Source organism: Peromyscus maniculatus, chromosome 10 (assembly GCF_049852395.1).
Source record: "Peromyscus maniculatus bairdii isolate BWxNUB_F1_BW_parent chromosome 10, HU_Pman_BW_mat_3.1, whole genome shotgun sequence".
Taxonomy (NCBI): domain Eukaryota; kingdom Metazoa; phylum Chordata; class Mammalia; order Rodentia; family Cricetidae; genus Peromyscus; species Peromyscus maniculatus.
Genome location: NC_134861.1, coordinates 25,652,977 through 25,669,564, shown reverse-complemented (window position 1 = coordinate 25,669,564; position 16,588 = coordinate 25,652,977). Strand labels below are relative to the sequence as shown.

The following is a 16,588-nucleotide window of genomic DNA, read 5'->3' as shown; positions in this document are numbered from 1 at the left end:
AGATGGATGAGTTCCTGGTGAATTCTGTAAAATCATAAACTCAGAAGATAAGGAAACTTTTAGAAAAACAATCACAAACTGGGAATGGTGGTGCATGCCTTTAATGCCAGCACTCTGAGGTCAGAGGTTGGCGGACATCCTGTAGTTCAAGCTCAGATTGGGGGACAGAGTTGAAGCCCTGTCTCAAAAACACAAAACAAAACAAAACAAAAAAAAATAAAAATAAAACAAGAAAAGAAAAAACAATCTCCAATTATTTGGAAAAGATACAATCAGAGGAAAACATGCAAATGCTACATTATAGAGTTTTAAAATTATTAAAAATATTCATTAACAGCCTTCTGAATTTATTATGTGGTAAAAGCTTTTACAATACACTAGATTTAAAAAAATCTGAAAACTACACCAATTAAAATAAAAATCAAATATGTTACTTAGTGAGGAAAGGAGCTACACCATCATTTTTCAACTTGGTAGGGACAAACAGTATTTCCAAAATAGCATTCTCATGACAGGCAACACAAAGCTGAAATCAAAACACACAGATGTTGTTAGTGGCTGTGATGCTAAGAGTGAGAATGATATGATTAAACAAGCATCTGGTGTGCACCTATAATGCCAGGACTCCACTTCCACTCCATAGAGAGGAGGCAACTAAAGAACACAGTACAAAACAATAAACTGCAGCCAGGTAAAATCTCACCCTGAGAGGTCTCAGTGCTTGAGCATCAGGCAGAAATTTCAACAGGGTGGAGGCAGCCAAAAGGAGAAAGGATCGGTGAATCGAGTCTCCCCCATCTAGGCCTGACAGGGATAACTTATAGAGACCATTGCAAGATTCATGGCGAACTGCAGTCTAAAAGGGGAAAAAAAGGACAATTTCAGTATTTAAAAGCAATTCCCAGGCTAGGGACATAACCCAGTTCATAGGAGTTTGCCTTGAGTTTGACCCCCAGCATTTTACGCATCAGGTAGTAGTGTAGTAGGCCTGTAATCCCATCACTGGAATATTATGATCAGCTACATAGAGAACTAGAGGCCACATTGTCTCAAGAATTTAATCTTATCCTAAATTGCATTATCAATTTTGAAATCAGACTGGGCTACATGAGATGCCGTCTTCAAACAAACAAACCAAATAGAATTCTTGGGAATGTATAGCGATTGGAAGGGCTCAGGTTTGAGACCCAGAATGGTGGGAGGAAGAGAAAAAGACAAGGAGGAAGGGAGGGAAGGAGTGAAGGAGGGAGGGAAGCTGAATATATGAACAAGAAACAAGGTGTGTATGTGTGTAGGGGAAGAAAGAAGTGGGAAAAGAAAAAAGTGAGGAGAATAGAGGAAATGAAGAGAGAAAAGAAAGGAGAGGGAAGGGGGATAATGTTAGTGGGAATAACTTTAGATAACAGTTTGTTTGAAACAGGGTTTCATCTTGCCTGTGGTAACCAAAACACTAGCCTAGAAGTCCTTATCCTCTCGCCTATATATACCTTCCAAGGGCTGGACTATAGGAGAGTGAGACCGCAGAGCTAGCTGACTTCTTTAACAAGGTGATGTATGTTTTGTTGAGAACTGAACACAGTCTTGCACACTGCACATGTAAGAAGAGCAAGTGCTCTACAACTGAACTACATCAGCAGCCCTAACAATGTTTTGTAAACATAATATTCTGATCATACACATATTAACATAAACAACATAAAATCTTATAAAGTAGCCAATAGTGCACGGCAGTATATGCTTATATTTTGTTAAAGAAATGCCTATTTATGGCTATAAAGAAGAAACAAACATAAAAATATATAGGTAATAAGTTAGGATTAAAGGGTTTCATTATTATGTTACTTACAATATAAATTACAAGACAAACATTGTAAAAACAAAAACAACTTATAAAAATATTTAAATCAGAACATTTCACAGATTCCAAGTGAACTTCCCAGATGTTACAATGGCCACCTGGCACAGCCAGAATAGAACCCAATTTAAAAACAACAAATATGAGTGACACAGAATGTATAATATCCACATTTTTAAATGATCAGATTCTATATCTAAAAGGTAAATAGGTAATGTAATGATGAATAGAATCTCGGCGGTTCTTTACCATTATGGATCTTGTTTAACAATGCTAATAACACACAAACTGGTAAAAGGAGAAGTAGCAATCTTTGTTTTTTTACCTTACCTCAGGAATAAGGAGGGTCAATTTCTTTAGCCAATCTTGTAAATGATCACTGTCAGCAAGGCTAGATTTCACTAGAGAGCAGCAATGAGCCCAGCTCACCAAGAGCCACATTGAATAATGGGAAACTAGGAGAAAATAAAGGCACGCTACAGGTTTGTGTCAATAAAGATACAGTGTTCACTATTAAATACAAAATATCGCACACCACATCTATTATACACTTTACTTATTAAAAATGAAGTTAAAAACACAATGAATTTTGTTGAACTCTTACCTTCATGTCTAGACCTGTGATCAGACTGAGCTTTCAAAACCCTGTAAAACAAAAATATGCTATCATCACTAATTAAAACTGGCAATGAAGTACAAATAATTACTATATATTCCTTAAACTTTATATAAGTTCACTCCAAATTGATTTAAGAAAATTACTACTTAAGAGTATGGTATCGCCGGGCGGTGGTGGCGCACGCCTTTAATCCCAGCACTCGGGAGGCAGAGCCAGGTGGATCTCTGTGAGTTCAAGGCCAGCCTGGGCTACCAAGTGAGTTCCAGGAAAGGCGCAAAGCTACACAGAGAAACCCTGTCTCGAAAAACCAAAAAAAAAAAAAAAAAAAAAAAGAGTATGGTATCACTTATTTTGAACCAGTAAATGAAACACTTGGGAAATCAACCAGATGGTTTTCAGAGGACAGAATAGAGGAGGGGGGCAGTACAGGGGGTTGTTGTCAAAGAAAGAAACTTCAGACAGAGGAATAAAGTGTAAGTTCTCTTGCACAGCATAATTACATGTCAATAAAAACACATTGATCGGGCCAAGTGTGCTGGCATAGGCATTTAATCCCAGCACTCAGGAGGGAGAGTTTGGCATATGAGTCCAAGGCCTGTCTGATCTACAAAGTGAGTTCCAGGACAGCTAGGACAGTTACACAGGGAAACCCTGTCTTGAAAAACCACAAAAAACCAAAACCAGACTGAAGTATCATGCTATTGACATTGTGTCTCTAGCACACAGTGGCAGACTCCTGCTTAGCATGTAAAAGACCTTGGGTTTGGTCCAGGAAACAAAAATAACAGTGTATTTCAAAATGAAATAAAAATGAAAGAGGCTGGTGCTGTAGGCATGTAATTCCAGCTAATTAAGAGGCAGAAGCAGGAGAATTTTGGCTTAGCCAGGCTAACTTGTGGCTTTCCTCCTTCCACTATGTGGGTTCTAGGTTGTCCAGTACCTTTATCCTCCCTCTGAACAATATTGTTGCCCCCCAAAATGAACTTTTAAAGAAATTAAAACTCACTTATACATTAAAAAAGAGACATACTAATATATTAATCAAGAGTCTTGGTATTTGGTTTGGTGGGTGTTTTCCTTTGGTTAACTGATTCCCATGTGTACGTGTGTCAGCTTGCATCGCTGGTGCCAAGTGCTTTTACTCACTTTTACATTTTGCTAATCCTCGTTCTTTTGGTTTTTTGTTTTTATTAAAAACAAACCCAGATCGTCAGATGCAGCTCAGGCCTGTGTTGCCCTCCCAATCCTCTTGAGCCTCAGGTTCTAAGTAGTTGACATTATGGAAGTGCACCCAAACACCTGGCTCTCATGTTTAGATTTTAATAACCCACACTGACACAATACACTTACCTCCACAGCGATCTATACGTGTCTTGTACTTTTAATTCTCATCTATGCATTAGAAAAATTTCAGTAACAGGAAAAAGGTTTGTCCTAGTTCCTCGGGTGAGGGCTTTTGAAAACATTACAGCATAGAACTCAGGCAACATAAGAAGTCATGAGGAGGGAAGGAGTGTTGCAGAGATTATAATGAGCTCTCTGGAATGGATTGTTTTAAGAATGATTACATCAGCCGGGCGTGGTGGCGCACGCCTTTAATCCCAGCACTTGGGAGGCAGAGGCAGGCGGATCTCTGTGAGTTCGAGGCCAGCCTGGGCTACCAAGTGAGCTCCAGGAAAGGCGCAAAGCTACACAGAAAAACCCTGTCTCGAAAAAACCAAAAAAAAAAAAAAAAAAAGAATGATTACATCAATTTTATATGTACTATTTGTGTACAAGAAAGTTCAGTCCAATAAAACATGCTATGGAATATTTGAAAATTAGTTTCATAGTCTAACATAATTTATACGATTATATATGAGATATACAACTAAGTCACCATATATTAATCTAACCATTTCTTTTTCTTTTCTTTTGTTTTTGAGACGGGGTTTTTCTGTGTAGCCTTGGCTGGCCTGGAACACACAGAGATCCACGTGCCTCTGCCTACCAGTGTGGGGATTAAATGTATGCTCCATCATCTCCCAGGTGAACCTGTTTCCTAATTTGAAATTCTGTATTACAATTTTCCGCATTTTCCAACTTTCTAAAGTAGTCCAAATAAAAGGGATATTGTTTTGTTTGAACCATACACAAAGAATTTATACATTTATTATACATTTATTTGTATAAGTTCTATGTTCTACTGACTGTGTACTACTGGTGCTCATTTGTGTGTGTATGTGTTTGTGTGTGTGTGTGTGTGTGTGTGTGTGTGTGTGTGTGTGTGTGTGTGTAAGAGAGAGACAGAGACAGAGACAGACAGATAGACAGACAGAATGTATGTGCAAGTATGATGCATGCTTATTCACGTGCAAAGATCAAAAGAAAATGTGCAGTATCTTCTTCTCCCACTTTCCTCTGAGGTGGGACCTATCTGTGAACACGGGATTCAGATACTCTGGACTAGGCTAGATGTCAGGACACTCCACAGACCCTCCTATCTCTGTCCGTTCAGTACTCATGGAGTACATGGGTGGGGCTGCCCAGCTAAGTGTGTGCTGAGACTCGCCTGATCCTGGTGACTCTCAACAATCAGTCCCCTCTATAGCTTTTTGGTTTTGCACACACACTTCTAGTTCCACCCATGGAAAAAACATAAACTATGAAAATGCCAAACATCCACAATTTCAAGATTTCTTTTTTGTTTGTTTTGTTTTTTGAGACAGGGTTTCTCTGTAACAGAGTCCTGGCTATCCTGGAACTCGCTCTGTAGACCACGCTGGCCTTGAACTCAAAGAGATCCACCTGCCTGTGCCTCCTGATGCTCGGAGAAAAGGTGTACGCCACCATGCCTGGTCAATATTCCAAATTTCTGACAAGCAGAATTAGAGCATCTTTCAAAACTGACTGAACGACCTCCTGCGCTCTCAGAGTCATCGCACATACTTCCAGGTACTCAAAAATATGCATAGATTTTTGAAAAATCTCAGGACTGAGGGCAGAAATAAGACAAACCTACAATATACCAGAGATACTTTTTAAAGAGAGACCCTTATCCTCAAATGATAGGGCTACACCAAAAGGTAACAAGAACAAGTTTCAAATGGCTTCTGTAAGGCAACTTGTATAATTTGAGAAAAAGGAATAATGACAATAAAGAATTTGACATTAAATATACCTATATATTATATATAAGTATAATACATACATACATAAATACATATGCATATATATATTTGGTTTTTGGAGGCAGAGTTTTTCTGTGTAACAGCCCTGGCCATTCAGAACTCACTCCCTTGAACCCAGAGATCCACCTGCCTCTGCCTCCCTAGTGCTGGGATTAAAGGTGCACACCATTACACCCAATAAAATAAATACTTCAAATCCATGAATCAAAATAATACTAATCTAGAGGAATAACATAGAAAAGGGTTCTCCTTACATAATGTGTTGTTCAACAATAGACACTGAAGTAATACCAATAATTAGGAACATCAACATTTAGCAAAAATTATGTTAACATTTAATTAAGGAAAAATTACTGATAAAAGCAAGTCAACTGAAGTTTTATGGTTTTATAGAAAATAGTAATCTTATAACTTCATAATGTCCTCATACTGACAGCTTGTTAAAAAGGAAGTTTTTAGCAAAGACAATGGGAATTAACTCTCAAAATTACTATCCGTAGACTAAAGGACATCATCAGAACATAATAGGAAAAACTTGTCACTTCTGAACTATTGCTACTAAAAATATTCTAAAACAAAACAGACACTGGCCGGAGTTAGGCATAATGGGCACACGGCTGGATTCCAAGCACTCCACAGGTTGAGGCAGGAGAATTGTAAGACTGCGGTCAGGCAGAGCTCGCAAGATCATGTTTCAAACAAAAAAGCACCAGGCAGTGCTGCTGCCCAGCTTTAATCCAAATACTTGGGAGGCAGAGACAGGCGGATCTCTGTGAGTTCAAGGCCACCCTGCTCTACAGAGTGAGTTCCAGGACAGCCAGAGCTGAGAAACTCTGTCTCAAAAAAACAAAACAAGGGAGGGAGGGATGGAGGAGGGGAAAGGAGAGGGGAGGGGGGAGGGAGGGAGAGAGGGAAGGAAAAAAGAAAACTGGCTTATACTACTATAATATGAGTATTATGAAGCAAAGGTTGGGTAAGTATCTCTACTTAAGAAAAGGAAGAAGGATGACAACTAACAGCATCACCCGATGCTGAGCAAAGAATAAACTAACAAATTAGGAGACTAGGAAGACAGCTTAATGGGTAACACTCACTGCTCTGCAAGCATGAATATCTGAGTCTGAATCCCAAGCAACAAGAAAAACGAAAGGCATGAATGCATTTGTCTGTAATCTCACCACTGGAGGGCAGAGCCAGGCAGAGCTCCAGAATTTGTAGACAAATCTGTCTGGCTAAAAAGGTGAATTTTTATTTCAGTAAGATACTATGTCTCAAAGCAGTATGGCGGAGAGAGAAATAAAGTAAGACATGACCACCTTCCTTGCTGGGGCCTCTGCATGAATTTATCCATATTAACAAGGGCTTGAGGATTTAGTTTATGGTAGAATGCTTGTCTAGTACCTAGCACGATTTAAAAGAAAAAAATCAAACATATTAATGTTTAATTTTAGAGATTTGTGGATGTGTGTACATGTGCATGTAAGCACATGCCCATGGGGGCCAGAAGAGGCTACCATACCTCAAACCTAGAGTTATTGGCAATTGTGGGCTTCCAGGCATTGATGTTGGAACCAAATTCCAGTCTTCCACAAAAACAGCACACGCTCTTAACCACTGAGCCAGAGCCATCTCTCTACATCCAATGTTGAATGACATAAGTTAATTTGTTTTTACTCAGGGCTAGACAAGATGGCTCAGTGGGTAAGAACACTTGCTATTCTTTCAGAGGACCCAAATTCGGTGCCTAGCACACACACCAGGCAGCTTACAACCACCTATAATTCCAGCTCCAGAAGACTGGAAATCTTCTTCCTGCTGATCCCTGCTGACACCAACATTCACTAGTGTACACATACATACACATGTGTACACACACACACATACGTGTCTAGTTATTGAGAAAATATCCTTAATTTAAAGAGACAAATATCTTAAGTATTTCTAGGTAGTCATAGTGTCCAGAACTTACATTCATGAAATTCCTTAGAATTTACAAACAGAAATACTCATGAATACATAAGCTTGACAAATGTTGAAAAGATATGCAAGTCTAGGTGAAAAGGGCAATACATGATTAAAATCCTAGTAACTTTTGGGTTAAACTTTTTTTCAAAATGAAGTGGTTATTGACTGTGTTAATGTATATGATATATGTGCAGGCATGGCCTGGGGCTCCTGTCAAGCGTCCTCTATTCTTCTCTGCCTTATCTTTAAGAAGGAGTCTCTCTTACTAAAGCTGCGTCTGGCTGTGTTGAGTGGACTGACAGATCTGGGATCCTCCTACCCCACCTCCCTCAGCACCTGACATTTACACGGGAGCCTGGGCACAACTCAGGCTCTCACACTTGACACCTGACATTTACACGGGAGCCTGGGCACAACTCAGGCTCTCACACTTGACACCTGACATTTACACGGGAGCCTGGGCACACCTGAGGCTCTCACACTTGACACCTGACATTTACACGGGAGCCTGGGCACAACTCAGGCTCTCACACTTGCAAGAGCAAGCATTTAACCCACTTAGCCATCTCCCCAGCCCCCAAATGAAAGATTTTTATTTTTTGTTTTTCCCCTTTTTCAGACAGGAAACTCACTATGTAAACCTGAAATGCACAGGGATCCACCTGCCTCTGCCTCCTGAATCCTGAAAGATGGGCACCACCATGCCCAGTTCAAAACTCAAGTTTAGTAACTGCATGTACACACATAGGAAACACGTAAAAATGCATACCTCGGAGCCAGATTATCATACGTGTAAGCAACAGACATAAGTCGCTGAATCAAACTGGTTCCTTGGACAAGCACAAGAAACACCTTTAAAAACAAAAACATCAAGGGGGGAAATCCTTTGAATAGAGCAAAATACTAAGTGTACTGTCATTTCCCCACCTCCCTAAAATCACCAACAGCAAGTTTCATATTTCTCATGGGCTTTGATATGCATATTAAGCTACAACTGCCTTGGTAAATAAGTTAATAAATATATATGTGACTGTTTCCTTGATGTATAACACCTAATGAAAAACCTCTGAAAAGAGAAGCATGGACAGGTATAAATGTCAGGCCTGTTTGACTAGATGCAAGGTTCATTTGCATATTCTAATTTATTTTCCATAGAGTACAACATGTAGTTGCATATATTTTAAAAGCAAATCACTCTAAAAACTTGCCAAGTTTATTTTATACCAATACTTGTATACATTTATATTATTCAAATCTCAAAGAGTAAATCACTAATAAGTATCAATAAACATAGAAATTATTAAGTGAAAGGCTAGAGAGATAGCTTAAGAGGACCTTCAATGTTTGAAGAGGACCCAGGTTCAGTTCCCAGACCCCACATGGAGGCTCACAACTGTATGTAGTTCCAGTTTTAGGGATCCAATGCCTTTTTCTGGCTTCCTTGGTCACCAGACATGTATGTGGTGCACATACATACATGTTGGCAAAATATTAATACATAATATATATATGTATTTAGATAAATATATAAAATACATAATATATAAAATTTACATAAAAGTAAATTTTTTAAAGGAAATATTTCAGGAATTAATGTAAAGAATCACAATCAATTTGATTATTTATATTATAAAGTGAAAGATTTCTTCTGGTAAAAACATAATAGAAACATTAAAGAAATTATCAAATAGTATTTCCCACTAAAACACTTTGGAATGCATTTAGAAGTCACAAAACATTTCATATTTAAGAGATACAAATAATCTACAATACTAGGAAAGATTAATTTTTCCAATGTAATCCCTAACATTGCAAAAGTGAGACATAATTTAGGTCCCCAGTTATACCAATGGTTTCCAAATCTTATGTTCACCCCAAACTCTGCTATCTGTACCAATTCATTACTCCTGTGTTCTTGAGACAAGGTGTGCCTCTCAAGGGGTGACAGAATGAGGAAGAGATTTCACTACCAAGTAATCTTCGTCTCTTCTCACTTCCCCAGTAACAAACAGAGATAGTGAAGGGTATACATCTGATTATCTGAACAGAGAATAGTCAAAGGGATATCCTCTCTCGCTCCCCCACCCTCTCAAAGACAGGATCTCTCTATGCAGCACAGACTGGGCCTGCCTGCCTCTTCCTCTGGAGTGCAAGGATCCTCGGTGTGCACCGCCACTCCTGGCCCATGAGCTGTATGGAAGCTGAAGGATGTACTAGTTTTTCGACATCTCTAAATTAACGTTCTCTACACTTTCTGTAGAATGCTAAAACTAGGACATTACAATCAAGAGTCTTCCCTTGACAGCTGCATTCCTGCTAGGACCTGTCATACTACATTACAGTGCTTGCTTTTCTGGTGAGCATTGCTCCAGAGGTGTTGATCCAGAAGGAACAGGCTTCACTGTGTGTGTGTGTGTGTGTGTGTGTGTGTGTGTGTGTGTGTGTGTGTGTGTGTGTGTGTGTGTGTGTACATCCCATGTATACAGGTACACAAAGAGGTCGGGAGGACACTGGATCCCCCTGGAGCCAGTTAGGAGCCATGTGAGAGGGTGTCAAGAGAAGTCAGTCTTCAACTTCCTGAACAACTCCTTTCACTAGCTTTTGTTCTGTATCCTCTGAGATTCAGGACATAGTGGAGCAAACCCCATTTTTCAGAAGCCTTTTCAGATTTCTTTGGTAAGCTCATGACTCCTGACTAACTCCAACAGTGGTCTACTTCCAGCTCTAGGAATGGTCAACAGTGCTTTGCCTGGGTTGCTTCAGCACTTCAACACACATGTGTGAAATCCATGTTTTATTATATTTCCTGTGTTGAAATACCTACTATGACTTCCCTATTATTCTGAATGGGCTCTGATACTCTCAGAATGTGAGTTATAAAGTTCTAATAATACATGTAAGTGTAAGGTTAGATAACATTAAAATGGTACATCATGCATTCTTGTTAAATGAAGAACAGAAGATTATTACAATTTTATATAACAATGCTGTAGTTACTAGGTAGTATCGCAGTAATCCAGTAGAGTATTTATATGTTAGTGTATTTCTTCACTTTGTAAAAAACCAAACCCCATGCTTTCTCAAAACTTAAGTAAAACTCATTAGAACAATTTAACATTAATTTCTAAACTTCACCTCTGTTAATCGTGGTATATGAAGACTCTTGGTGTGATCACCAGCAGCCTTTCTTGACTTTCCAGGCCAGGCTCTTTTCCTGTGGCTTTCAGCTATGCCAGACCAGGCAAAGACATCATGGTAAGCTAAATCCAAATCAGACGGATCTACTGCAAACTGGCAGATTAATTTCAGCAAGCAAGCGAGACAATCTAGCTGCCACTGTGAACGAGAAAACAATATCAGCTCTCTATGTTCATTTATGTGATAGGTATGAACACTATACAACTTTGAAATTAAAAGAAAAAACTGGATAGTTTTTCATCGATGTGCTACATGACTTTTAAAAATTATGTAACTATTTTAAGAAAATGATCCACTATAAAATTAAACTCTCAAAATGAACTACTTCCCACTGAGTTCATAAATGTGGATGGCAAAGAAGTTCTGCATTTAAAGTGATAATTTTTGAACAGATTAAAGATAATTTTCATAGCAATTATTCAATTATTTCAATCACCAAGAGGTCCTTTCAATCATTCCTCTAGAATTTATAACTCAATGCCTATGCTTAATTGAGAGGGGTAAATTATATGTGGTACATTAGAGAGAAAACTATTCTTTTGTATATAGCATAATGTTGGTAAATGGGCATTAGTATCTGACTTCATTGGCTCATAAGTAAACTGAACTTTCAACTGAGCATGCCCCATGGTTACAATTTAGTTTAAATCCCACAAGAATAAAGGCTGGAAGAGACAGGCGGATCTCTGTGAGCTCAAGGCCAGCCTGGTTCTACAACAGCCAGGGCTACAACAGTGAAATCCTGTCTCAAAAAAATAAAACAAAAAGACAAATAATAACAATAAAGAATAAAGAGTGGTTAAAGTACATAAAATACTCCAGTCTTCTCATCACAGGCAGCTAATTCCTACATACAATTCACAAGGCTAGAGTTACTGATTAATCAAAAAAAGTATCCATTTCATTCTGACTTGCAGTCAGTTGTCACTGCAGGTTCTGGACACTTGCCGTGGACTCGAGTCAATACAGTGCTCAGTACACAAAGTCTGCATTCAAAAGCTATGGTTATTACTTTAATTTTATTTTTTAAAGATAAATTGTAAGAGGATATATATATAAATAAAAATTAGAAAGGATACATTTATTTTCGATGAAATTATTATAAAATGTATTTAATAGATAAATCCACAGGATTTTAGGGAAAATATGCTGCAAACAACGTATTTTTCAAAATTATTAAAAATGCTAACAAAGGGCCAGGCATGGTTGTGGACACCTTTAATCCCTACACCAAGAAGGCAGAGGCAGGTTCATCTCTGAGTTCAAGGCTAGAGCTTGAGCTACATAGTGAGTTCCAGGCTAAGGAAAAAGTCATTTCAAAGCAATAGTAGCAGCAAAGAGCTAACAGCCCACTCATCAACATGATGAAATGCAGAATAAATTATTACATAGGGCTATTCCACACTAGCAAAAAAAAAAAATTTTTTAAGACCTAGTCTCATTATGTAGATCTTGCTATGTAGACCAGGCTTAATATTTTCAGACCATAGGATTCCCAACTGCTCTAAAGGACACTTCAACTGAAAATCTTATACTTATCATATTAAATGTATTTAATATAAATATTCATTCATAGAATAAGTAGTATAACAAATAAAATTTACAATGAATTTTAAGCTCTAGTAACAACTCAAGAAACTTTCTTTAAACAAGTTAATTGGAATATCACTTATATACAGCAGAAGAATTTCAGAAATTTCACTACAATAAATCATTGGCCTCCTAGTCTTCTGTTTCCAATGCTAAGTGCTACACTTACATCTATCTACCAGAAAGAAAAAAAAAAGGCATCCTTCCCTGAGTAATAGCAAAACCATGTTTTTGCTATTATATCTCATCAATATAATTCATATAAAAAAAGAAAATTGTTTCAACAAATATTAGTCAAACTAGATAGTTATATAAGAAGTAAATAAACCAATTCAATCTCATCTACTACATACAGAAGCTAACTCAAATGCAATATAACAAACACTATACATAGCAAATAAAACTATAAAAGAGGCTAGGAAGCTGGAAAGATGGCCAGGTAAGTAAAGTGTTTTCTATGCAGACAAGAGAAAATAAGTTCAGACCCATTAACAACTCCATAAAGTCAAGTGTGATGGCAGGTTACAGGTTCAATGAGTGACCCTGACTCAAAAACTAAGGTGGGTAGCAACAGTTACGTGAGGTCAACCTCTGGCCTCAACACACAGGTACACTGGAGAGCGTACTAGCAGATACACATGCAGATAACATACACATACATACACACCTCCACCACCCACACACACACACAATATAGAAGGAACAATCTTTGTGACCTTGGAATATATATTTCTTAAATAAAATTACAATTTTCCGTGAAATTAAAAACACCTCTTAAAAGATACTGTTGGGCTGGTGGAATAGGCTAAGTGGGTTAGGGTGCTTGCCAGAAAGCCTGATGACCTGACTTCTGTCCCTGGGACCCACACAGTAGAAGGAGAGAATCAACTCTCAAGTTGTCCTCTTTCCTCCATGAGCAGGCCAAGGCATGAGCATAACCATGTAACATGCACAAGCTAAATACAGATTGAATAAATAAGTGGAAAGAGTTCTGTTGAGGATTCCGTGTGTAACTCAGTTAACAGAGTACTTGCTCAGCAGGCCCGGGATTCAGAGTTGGACTCCCAACAGAGAATCTAGCAAAGACGGTGGTTCCCACCTGTGATCAATCCCAGCTCTAGAGGTGAAGACGTGAGTTTGAGACATCTTCAGCTATGTGGGGAGTTGAAAGCCAGCCCATAATTTACAACACTTTCCTGCCTCAAAAAAAGATACTGTCAAACCACAAATGTTCCCAAAACAGGCTAAATCAGCAGAATGAAACTTCAAGATCAGCCTAAACTACATATCAAAGAATAAGACCCATAAATATAGAAGCCAAAAACATTTACTGTATGTGTATCTGATGAAAGAAAAAACAAAATCTTTAAAAGCTCTTTGCAGTTCTGGAGATGAAGCTCTGTACCACATATATGATAAGCAAACACTCTACAAACAAGTGACCTACAAGCAGCTGTTCAAAGTCTGAAATTTTGCCAGGCAGTGGTGGTGCAGGCCTTTAATCCCAGCACTCAGTAGGCAGAGCCAAGTGGATCTCTGTGAGTTCAAGGCCACCCAGGTCTACACAGCAAGTTCCAGGACAGCCAAGACTACATAGAGAAATCCTGTCTTGAAACAAAAAGTCTCAAGTTTTAAAACACGATCAATGGCAACTACTGGCAAGAATGTAGAGTAAATGAGATTCTCTTTATGTTTCAGAGTAGATCTTGACTGCAAAACAATCTGGCAGCTGCTGGTAAATTTAAATTTTCACTTACAAAATTACTTAGTGATTTCATTTCCTAGAATTTACCCAGAAACATATGTACCAAAAAAAACTTACATATGAATCCACAGCTTCTTTACCAGTAACAAAAACATACAAACAAACAAACAAAAACCCTGGAGGTTCAAAGGTCCCATCAACAAGTAAGTGGATAAGCAACTGTGGTATATAAAATAATCACCATCAACAATAAAAACGCACTGACTGCTAAAGTATATTCTTCAACATCAAAATATATTGAAACAAAAGCAAATGTAAAAGACTACTTAAGTACTGCTCCAATTACAAATTTTCATAAACTGAACTTTAATCTATGGTTAGAGAAAGCAAATTAAGATTCTCAGAGCGACTTTGTTAGAAGCAAACTGTTGGAAAACGTTGGAGGTGAAAAGTATTCTGCATTTTTAAATACGCTTGAGCATTTCACAAGAATAGATGCTTACAAAACTACAACACTCTTAAAATGACTGAATTATGACTCACATCAATAAAACTTTGCCTAAAAATCAATGCATTAAAAAACAAATTAAAACTAGAAAATGATCATCAATCTTCACTGCCATGACTTACACAATACCACAAAAGCACAAACGTCAGAGACACACAACTAGACCAAAATTAGGGTATGTTGCATACAGCACAGCAGGAAAGGAAAAGTTATCCAACTGCTGGCAGAAAGTGTTTTAAAACCTGCTTGCTAAGAAATCGATATCCAAAATACACAGTGGACATTTAAAACTCAGTAATAAAAAGGTTCAATAGACTTGAATAGACATGTATGCAAACGAGGTACAAGATGACAATAAACAATCATACTGGTTATTAGGAAAACATAAACACCAGGGTAACATACTAACTTCACAGGCCCTAAGCTGTGAAAATGTAAATACCCTTAGTATGGAAACCAAGAAATACAATGCTGGTTTGAATATAAATGGTAGTTCTACGTGGCTGATTCTTAACATATTAAACAAAATTACTACTGGATCCAGCAATTATATTCTGAAGTAAACACCAAGCCAAGCCACAATCACAGCAACATACTGGTAACGGCCACAAGGAGAAACACTACAAATACTCATCAACTGATAAATGTCTACCTGCCTGACTGAAAACGTATTTGAAAAGGTCAAGGTAAAGGGACATTCACAGGTACAATAATGAATGCACACACATACACACATGACTAACACCACAGAAAACGATGCTCAAGAGATCATTAAAACTGGGAAAATGAAATTTTATTTATTGTTGAATTAAATATTTTTTATTTGGAATGCAAAATTTAAAAGGCAAAGTGAGGGGGCCAGTGAGACAGCAGCGACTAAAGACACTTGCCATGATAACTTGGTCACCTGAATTTGCTGCCAGTCACCAGATCCTTAAAAACATGCAGGCCAAGAATCAACTGCACAAAGTAGTATCATTGGGTAACTGATGATGGCCTGTTGCAGCAAGTAATTCTAAAACCCAAGTACAAACAAATCAACACTTCATTTGAATTCCCAATAAAAATTATCTGCTTTGCATTTAGTTGAAAAGAGTGGACAGCATTACTGTATAAATCCATTATAAAGTTGACTATTGCTCTAGTAACTTTCTTTTCCTAATATTAAAACAGTGTTTCTTAAAATTAATAGTGGTAAGAAAGCAAGGTTCTTTCTTTCCTCCTAAGTTTTTTTGTTTTTTTGTTTTGTTTTTGTTTTTAAGTGAGGCCCAATGCTTATATGAAATATTACAAAAAGAACTGGAGAAACTTATAATTATTTTAAAAATGGAAGATCAATCAGTATAGTATAGAAACACTTTTTGTGTACTGTTATTATAAAGGCAGAATTGGTCAGAACAAATGATAACAATTTTTAAAACACTGAAACCATTTACTACAGACAGAAATCAGTGGGAAAAGACTTCTTGGGCATGCAAAAGGGCCTAGATTTAGTTCCCAGTACTATAACAAACAAGCATATATATATATATAATTTTATTATTTTGAACAGGGTTTCTCTGTGTAGCCCTGGAAGTCCTGGCACTTGCTCTATAGACCAGGCTGGCTTTGAACTCAAAGATCTGCCTGCCTCTGCCTCCCAAGTGCTAGGATTAAAGGTGTGCGCCACTACCACTGAACTTGTTAATATTTCTGAGTAATTAAATTTAGCATTATTCATTTCAAGTGTGTTAAAAACAAAGCTAGATGGGTGGAGGTGGCACATCCCAGCACTCGGGAGGCAGAGGCAGGTGATCTCTGAAGTCAAGGCCAGCCTGGTAGAGCAGTTCTAGGACAACCAATACACCAAGAAACCCAGTCTCAAGAAAAGAAGAAGAAGAAAAGAAAAAAAGAGCTGGAAAGATGGCTCAGTGGTTAAGAGCATTGGCTGCTCTTCCAGAGGACCTGGATTCAATTCCAAACACCCACATGACAGCTT

General features: G+C 37.9%; 1 protein-coding gene across 9 annotated transcripts in view; it reads right to left on the bottom strand.

Annotated features, from left to right (window-relative positions):
- Usp34 (ubiquitin specific peptidase 34) overlaps positions 1–16,588 on the bottom strand; it is a 180,919-nt gene that overhangs the window by 66,936 nt on the left and 97,395 nt on the right. For all 9 annotated transcript variants that reach the window (XM_076547054.1, XM_076547052.1, XM_076547053.1 and 6 more), the window contains 5 exons: positions 10,745–10,945; positions 8,379–8,461; positions 2,460–2,500; positions 2,186–2,310; positions 704–856 (listed from right to left, as the gene is read on the bottom strand). In XM_076547054.1, coding sequence (XP_076403169.1) covers positions 704–856; positions 2,186–2,310; positions 2,460–2,500; positions 8,379–8,461; positions 10,745–10,945 — 603 coding nt within the window. The remainder of the gene's footprint in view (positions 1–703; positions 857–2,185; positions 2,311–2,459; positions 2,501–8,378; positions 8,462–10,744; positions 10,946–16,588) is intronic.